This window comes from Silurus meridionalis, chromosome 20 (assembly GCF_014805685.1).
Source record: "Silurus meridionalis isolate SWU-2019-XX chromosome 20, ASM1480568v1, whole genome shotgun sequence".
In the NCBI taxonomy this organism is placed as follows: Eukaryota; Metazoa; Chordata; class Actinopteri; order Siluriformes; family Siluridae; genus Silurus; species Silurus meridionalis.
In genome coordinates, this window is record NC_060903.1 from 3,767,223 (window position 1) to 3,775,615 (window position 8,393).

The 8,393-nt window shown below is 39.2% G+C and overlaps 1 protein-coding gene across 1 annotated transcript; it reads left to right on the top strand.

Annotated features, from left to right (window-relative positions):
* Positions 1-1,175: 1,175 nt before the first annotated feature.
* Positions 1,176-7,376, top strand: LOC124402936 (nucleolar protein 9). Its single transcript, XM_046876384.1, has 12 exons — positions 1,176-1,284; positions 2,202-2,518; positions 2,679-2,915; positions 2,994-3,215; positions 3,483-3,590; positions 3,743-3,884; positions 4,199-4,391; positions 4,484-4,624; positions 4,789-4,908; positions 5,297-5,506; positions 5,592-5,697; positions 6,742-7,376. Exons 2-12 carry the CDS (start codon positions 2,302-2,304, stop codon positions 6,894-6,896), a joined length of 1,851 nt encoding a protein of 616 aa, XP_046732340.1. The 5' UTR covers positions 1,176-1,284; positions 2,202-2,301; the 3' UTR covers positions 6,897-7,376.
* Positions 7,377-8,393: the final 1,017 nt, after the last annotated feature.

Here is an 8,393-nt window from a genome sequence, read left to right on the forward strand (position 1 = left end):
AAATTTATATGCGCGATGCAGCTCAATAATAGTCATAAGAATAAATAAAATGTCTTACCATTTAAAAAAAAGTATGACTTGCCTAGACATCAGTATAAGGCTATAAGGTTAAGGTGAAGCTTCCTTATGACTAATGACTGTCACACCCTACACATGATTACAAATAAATAAGCTGCATGGCTGTTAAAAGAGGAGAAAGTGTACTTGAAAGTATGAAGATTGGAATTGGGATTTTCTGATGTCCGAAAAAATATATTTTAAACTGGCTGGTGGAGGAAATGGCTTCTCAAGCTGTTGGTAGGAGATAAGTTTACCCAGTGACCCAGTGACCTGGTGAAGAAAATATTTTGGCAGACATTATGCAGACCTCTAGATTCACCCTACCTTGATGAAATCACAGACACTCGGGGCTGCTGGGAAATTTTTTGAGTATATATAGATATTTATTGTCCTGCTGTGAAGCTGTGAGCCACAAATTTATGAATAGCTGTGGAGACATGGGTCAAGGTGCTCAAACAAGAGACTATTTTGGCTGCAAATAAAAGCTGGTAGAATAGAACGATTTAAGGAATTCTTCTTGAATAATGACCAGTGTCAAACGTTTATTGAACGCCGGATCTATCAGCTTGATCAGCTCTGCCTGTGTCTTTTGCAAGATGATACCTGGTCAGACAAATCCATGCTGGATTTTCTAGTTCCCTACTGGCAAAAAGGTGTGTGTTAAGATAAGGCAAGGTGGGTGGGTTAAAGAGGAAGGAAGTAGATGCCTCCTTTTAGTTCCCTGATATGACAAATATTCTTCCTAGGACAGGAGGAATGAAGAAAGTATAATGGCTTCCTCCAGTGGTTGTACTCTAGATATGCACTTTTGGTCCTGTTGTAGCAACAAAATACAGTCTAGGTCTTGGGTTTGGACTGTATTGGGATGTGATAATTATGTTAATGACGCATACACACTCATTTTGTTGGAATGCTGTAAATAATACCATTTTATTAAATTGACGATATACATTTGTATGAGGGTAATGTTAGGGTTAAAAAATTGGTTTTATTCCATTAAAACTTTGAGTTTGAAGTTTTTTAATAAAGAAAGAAAGTAAATTCTAAGTTGTATGCATTTACTGATAGTCACATTTGCAAACTGAATAATTGTTCGATAAAACATTTCACATTAGTCCTGAAATGACGTTTAGCCTCGGCGACGCCTACTACGTCATCACAATGCGACAACGCTTTCTTCCCTGACCATGTGAAAGAAGCGTTGCAGGGATGTAAAACATTCAGGTGAGCATTGTGTGTTGACTGTAATAGCTTTTTTTATTTTGTATAAAACACACCTTATTTCATGCTAATGAAGATTACGAATACTAAAGTTTTATGTTGTTATGATTACAGACAAATGTTTGACAATTAAAGCTTCGCCTATACGTCTGTTTAATGTATGAGTTTTATAAGTTACACACATATTATGGAAACAAATCATAACTATTATAAGATTCATAAGTCATTGACACATTGGGTGATAATTAGTCTCATCAAAAATAATAAAGTTTGGATCTTTTCATGAATTATAACACGGTTTTTTCCCAAAACAAAGTAATGTTTAAGTCCCAACAACAGGTTATTGAATTTGTAATGTGTTAAAGGAAGACTTTCCCCTTAATATATATTAAATGGTTTTATACTGACGTATTTGTGATGTCCCCAGTGACACTGGTCATAATTTGTTGAGTGATCTTGAATATTTATCATAGGTTTTAGATGGTAGAGGTCACAGGATCGCACTGTTCTTGCTGACAGAATTAAGGGGCAGTCACAGAACACGTCTCGATCCATTGACTTCCATTTATACATGGTACAAATGCGAAAAACGGAAAAGTTTGGTGATCTCTGGCCTGTGAATCCGCATCATGAAACTCCATCAGAAACCTCCACACTTACACTGGTGGATGAAATAAAGAACAGGGTGGTATGGAGATGGTTGATTCGCTGTAGCAGCCGAAAGAAGTCGCTGTCGTCGTCATTTTAGAAGGTTTTAACCACACCATGATGTCAACTGAAAATTTTTATCACGAAATAAAGTTCTTACACACCTAAACATTATAAACACTTATAATGTACATTTGTCATTAAAAGGGAATTAATATAATAGTGTAATTTTTAATCACTCGATTAATATTGGTTGTGCGTTTATCTTTCAGATGCTGAAAACTAAAGGAAAGTTAAAGGGAATTTGTCTAAATTCAACCCAGAACCTGAGCGTGTTTTTTTTGCTTGCTGTGATATACCGATAAGAGAGAGATGGTGGAGAAGAAGGGAGCAAAGAGTCAGAAGAAGCCTGGAGAGCAAGGGCAGAAAAGGATGACAAAGAAGCCTGATCAGGGTAGAAAAGAAGGAGGAAACAGCAGCCATGTCGGAGAAGGAGGAAAAAAGAAGCGTCTGGATGCTATGAGTGTGGGTTATTTTCGTCGTGTGCATGAGAGACTGAGCGAAGGATTCACGGACGATGAGGAGCGAGGTAAGAGGGGGAAAAAATAGGGGCCAGTGTCATGATCATCCATTTTTGCTTTCAATATTTGATTTCAGATTCAGCTTTAAGATTTCCAAAATCATTCAAACTATTTTATCATTAGATTTTTTTTTTTTTATTGGTAATAAAAGCCTTTTTTTTCTTACAGCTCTCTTTGTGGAAAATGTTCTCTCTGAGGTAAAAGGACAAGCTAGCCTTGTCACCACAGATATGACAGGCAGTCTGGCTCTCCAGAAGCTTCTGTCATCGGCCAGCCCCAAACAGGTGGCCGAGGTTCTGTCAGAACTGGGTGGAGAAACAGGGTCAGAGTTAAAAACTGTGTCATGTGACAGATGTGGGGGTCATGTGATCGAAAGTGGTATCAAGCAGATGGTGAAGTGGACAGGTAAGGAGAACACGATCTGATTAATCACTGTTTTATGTTTGTCAAGATCAGACTTATGGACATTGTCCTTCCCTGTAGAGGACGGCCACTCCGAAGAGAAGAGCGCAGCTGGAAATGAAAAAGAAGAACCAGAGACCGAAAACGATGGGATGCTTGCGGATCAGGTGCTAAATCTGTGTCGAGTGGTGAGAGAGAATATTGCCGAGTTCATCAAAGACCCTCACGGATCTCATGTGCTTCGGACGCTTATATACGTGCTAGCAGGATGTTCGGCTCAAGAGCAGTCTGATACACGTCCAGGTGCGAGAGTCTCATTATATCTGAGACCACAATAAAAATATTTTATTATTATTATTATTATTATTATTATTATTATTATTATTACTGTGAAAAAACTGCTAAATTGGGAACATTGGAGATTCTGTGTGATTTCTAGGCTACTATTTAAAATAAAGCAGATTTGTGATATTGACTGCAGACCACCTTTAATGTCAGATTTTTCCAGGGTTGGGGTAAAAAATGTAAAAAAAAAAAATAATAATAATAATAATTTTTTTTTCCTACTAGCGAAAAAGCAGAAGAAAGCAGAACCTGAGCTGATAGACTTTGAAGCCCCAACATCATTCTGGTGGGACCTCAAGTACCTTTCAGAGTCTCTGATGGAAAATGTAAATGGTAAGTGCCATAGAGATTTAAAAAAAAAAAAGCATTCTGTACATGTAAGCAAAACATGGTGTTCTTAAAAAGGTCCCTTTAATTTGCTTGACAGAATTAAGATTAGATCTCATGCTCACACCCTTTATTTCCCTTTGTATTTTCTTTCACAGTTTGTGCCACCAATCCGACTGCCAGTGCTGTGCTCCAGACCCTACTGACCGTCTGCCACAGGAAGAGACCCATTTTATGCAAAAAAATAAACAAGGGCATCATGGAATACCTAACATCTCTGAGCTCAGCTCCGGGAGTCAGGTGAGGAGATGTCTGGACAGAGAAAACATGGGCGGATTGCTAAAATAGTGGTGCAAATGAATAGAAAGAAAATATCACTTGGATAGATAGGATTAATAGATGGATTGATGTGAGACATGAATAGTTGCTAGGGATGGAAGGATTGATGGATTTTAGGGTACATTTCAGATCTATCGATGCCATTTCTGTCTACATTGGATGGATGATATATAGGTTCATGGAATGAGAGATGAATGTCAAGATGAAATACATGGATAGATTAATGATTGAGGAGGATGCACACACACTCTCTCTTTCTCTCGTTCTCTTTTTAGCCCCCTCTTGGTGTTCCTAAAGGACCAGTCATGCAGTCGACTCATCCAGACAGTGTTTCAGTTCTCCCATAAACCTTTGCTTCGAGACATCTACAAGAACCACCTGAAGAACCAGCTTGTGCCTCTGGCGCTCCACCCATTTGCAAACTACACCATTCAGTCCTTCATAGCAGCTTCAGTCAATTTTAAAGTGGTGTGTAGTTTTAGCTTTCGGCTCCAAGCCCATCAGCATAATAAACGAGCGTTAGGTTTTCAAATGCTCATCCCTGTCTGTTTCTCTTTAAGTTTTTAAAGGTGTTTGACGAGTTGACGCCTGGGTTTGAGGCGATCCTGGCAGCAGGGCACATGGGGGTTATAGTGCAGCTGGTGGAGAGTTGTGTACACAGAGAGGAGAGGCAGGCTGTCATGCTGCAACATCTTCTAGAGGTAAAACACACCTAGCAATGCAGAAGCTATTATTCCATACTTACTGTTTTCATACAAACTTTTATTGGGCATATGTGTGTGTATATATGTGTGTGTCCGAGGTGTTTTGTCAGTTTAAACACCTGCTTTCCCGCATTAACGGCATTAACTGGATTTCCTCACAGGCTTTTCACTGCAGCGAGCCCTCGACTCGCCACCTGTGCTGTCTCCCTCTCTTCCTGTCTTTACTGACGTATGAGGTGTACTACAACACCGAGGCAGCAGATGGCGACGCTGTTCCTCAGGTATCTCACACACCTCGAGATCCTATTGTACCGTGAGCAATAAGGGGAAATGTTTCACAGATCCACAGCACATAAATTACTTTTAATGGATTAAACCTGAATTATTGAATTATAAAAAAGAATTGATGTAAAGGAATAAAGCACTCCATCAACAAGAGTGAGGTTCATTTAAGATTTTCCTGTAATAGCAATTTTTTCGAATTATATCATTTGTAGAACAGCTTTACACTCGTTATCATCACTATCCATTTCACCGGAGCCGTTGCTGTTTTTTGTTAAAGAAGCATGTTGCTGGAACAGTGTGTGTTTGCAGACACGCACCTGTTTTTTAGCAGCCGGCCTTGAGATTAGGACCGTGTAATATGGACAGTGTTTCTTCTCTCCGCAGCGCCCCCTATCGATCTGCTACCACGGCTCGCGCCTGGTCCAAGCGTTGGCCCGCTTTAAAGACCGCTCCATCCTGATGAACAGCCTGCACAGCCTGAGCACGGCCGAGCTGCTGAGCCTGGGCACGGAGCAGACGGGCAGCCATGCCCTCCAGGCCCTCATCACGCTCTCCAGCGACAAAGGCAAAGGGAAGATCCTGAGGAAGCTCGAGGTGAGACAGCAACAAAACAGGGACTTGCATTGTTGTGCTGCCACTGATTTTAAACCTGTCTCTCATTTTTGTCACACTTACACAGGGACTCTATACTCAGCTGGCCTGCTCTAGATACGGCAGTCGATTGTTGGAGGCTGTGTGGAGCAGCGCCACCCTCAGTCAGAGGCAGAGCATTGCAGAGCAGTTGGGTGAGCTACGCCAATATCACCTATGAGCTTAGCTACTTAAACATGTCCAGGTCACTAGAGCTTCAAAAGAGTATTTATTTATTTTTTTTTAGTTGAGCAGTTATCTTTCTTTATATATTTTTTTAAATATAATCCACGAAAAGAAGTCAATATTTTCTTAATTTTTTTGGTAATTTTTTTTTTTTTTTTTTTTTTTTTTTTTTTTTTTTTTTTTTTTACAAACAGGGAAAGTCTTTTGTGGCTTTCTGTCTCTCTCTCACCAGATCATACAATATGCAAATTTCTACACGTACCCATGCTCTTTTTGCTGGGAAACTGGTGGCCTGTCTGTACATATTGGAACATGATTGGCTGTTCTCTTTCACGCATTCAACACAAATTCCAGTTTTCCAATGAAAGAGAGATAACGGAATGTGACAAAACCTCTCCATGAGACCTTTTTTTTTTTTCTTCACAGTATCATGTATCAATTGCCAGCATCGGAATCCTGCCAAAAGCATGTCATGTTTTAAAAAAGTTTTATTTGATGTTGCAGTGCTCAGATACAGACAATATTCTTTTGTTTTTACTTCCAAAAAGAAAAGAGTCTGCACTTAGAAGAAAAAAAATATAGAGAATGGTAAAGGAAAAAAAGAGTTTGTAGACTAGTGGATGTTCTACAAATGTAACTATAAATGGTTAAAAAGCCTCACATCATTCAGGCTTTGATTGTAAATAAATAAACACTTAAAAATCATTAAATTCTTATTTATGAATGAATAAAAATGTCTTATTGTTGGCAAATTGCCATGGTATAAGCCAAGGAAAAGAATAGCAGTATTTGATTATATCATCGTCTTCGAGGTGGTAAAAAGAAATTATGCGGGGCACATAACACCATCACTCCATCATTGATTCTTTTCCAATTACAGCATGCTTCCAGGTGTTTTATTCTGCACTCGACTCTTCTGAGCGCTAATCCGAGCTTTACAAAGAAAAAGCAGCATAATTCTGCAATAGTTAAAACATTAAACTCTAATAATCCATGTTGATGTTTCCTTTCAGTCCCCAGCGAGTCTCAGCTGCGATCGGATCAGTTTGCTCGCCACGTCTGGTCGAAATTCGGCCTCACGCACTTCCAGAGGCGACGCGGTGCCTGGATCGAGCTTCAGACAGGAGAATCGAAGAAGAGAAAGATGTTCAGTGACATTCTGGAGTAACTGCTTTGAACTGGTCCATTTTTTTTTTTTTTTTTTGCAGGGCTTAAACGAGTGTTAACTCACCTCCTGTGGACTGAAATCCTACACCATTAAAGCAGCTCCTACAGAGTTACAGTTAATCCTTTGGTATTTGATTTGGTCAGAAGTTAACGCTCGAGCTTTTTCTGTGTAGGTGACGTGTAAAAATAAAAACGGTGCGCTTTTCAGTTCTCTGCGCTAATGCGTCAAGATACAGGAAGAATTTTCAAGATAACGTGATTATAAAAAGATAATGTTTATAAAAATTCTTTGCTTTCATAGTGATCTATTTCAGTGATGGAAAAATTTGTTTAATGAGCAACTTTGGCCTTATTGATGGACTGAACTGGTGCATTCAGGCCTAATTTACGATGAAGTTTCATTTATTGCAAACAACTCTTGTATGTAAATACTTCACTTTGTGAAATTTGTACTTCCAAATCATAAAGCATCAGAAATGGATATAGTATTGATGTATTTTTTATTATTATTATTATTGTTGTTTGTTTTGTTGTGGTGGTGTTTTCCTCACACCTGTAAGAAGTGTTTATGGTGCTGATGGTGGAGGCGTCGTGAGTGATTAATAGCTCACAACCATTAAACCAGTGAAGGAAGGAGAGCGAAAGCGAGCTGAGTGCAGCTGTGACTTCTCCTTTGCTCTCTTGTTCTCTCTATCAGAGTGGGAGAAAAGGGAGACGAGTGCGAGCCTGATCACAGGGGCGATGTGACATTCAGCTGCAAGAATCCCCTGACCGAGTCAACACCGCCAGCCTGATAGAACGCTTCACATGAGGGCCTGGGAACGTCAAACAACTCTCACTAACGGCCATTAACGTCAGCCGGTGCGCAAATGAGTTAAATTAAAAGTCCGCTGTGGTTTTGTCTAGAGCACTTTCCATCACTCATCTGCAGAGGTGTTGGAGATTCCGTGTGGTCTGTTACAGAACAATACGCGTTTTATGTAGAGGTGTGAAACTGAGATTAGTTATCGTGGATAGAAGTTCACTCATAATGTGTTACAAATCAGTTTTAAAAGTGACTTTTTGATTCGTTTGCTGGGATTTTTAAGTTGACCACAAAAAGATGTGGAGTTAGGTCATTATTTTTATGGTATGGATAAATGTTTATCAGTACTTGCCTTAATAATACAGGATGCTATAATATATCGAGAAGAAATTACTTCAAAACAGATTGTTCATCCAAAGCTTGATAACACATACAGTATTCTGACAGTCAACATTTTGGCAACCTGCGTTAACTGGCACCACCAAACTAAAAAAAAACAAAACAAAAACGGTCCAAATACACACACAGTATGAGACTTTTTTTGGCTGGTTTTGGAACAATCCAAATCCAGCCAGATCAATTTATCCCTGTTAGTAACTGTTAATACTAGTTCAATATTTACCTCACCTCTATTATATTACTCATTTAGAGTTTAATTATAAACTGAGAGTGGACAATTAATAAATAAGGGAG

Excerpts from the sequence above, each read along its gene's own strand:
- LOC124402936 (XM_046876384.1), top strand. The coding sequence starts at position 2,302 with ATGGTGGAGAAGAAGGGAGCAAAGAGTCAGAAGAAGCCTGGAGAGCAA. Across the intron at positions 2,519-2,678 it reads CACGGACGATGAGGAGCGAG|CTCTCTTTGTGGAAAATGTT; the intron begins GTAAGAGGGGGA and ends TTTTTCTTACAG. Across the intron at positions 3,885-4,198 it reads AGCTCAGCTCCGGGAGTCAG|CCCCCTCTTGGTGTTCCTAA; the intron begins GTGAGGAGATGT and ends TTCTCTTTTTAG.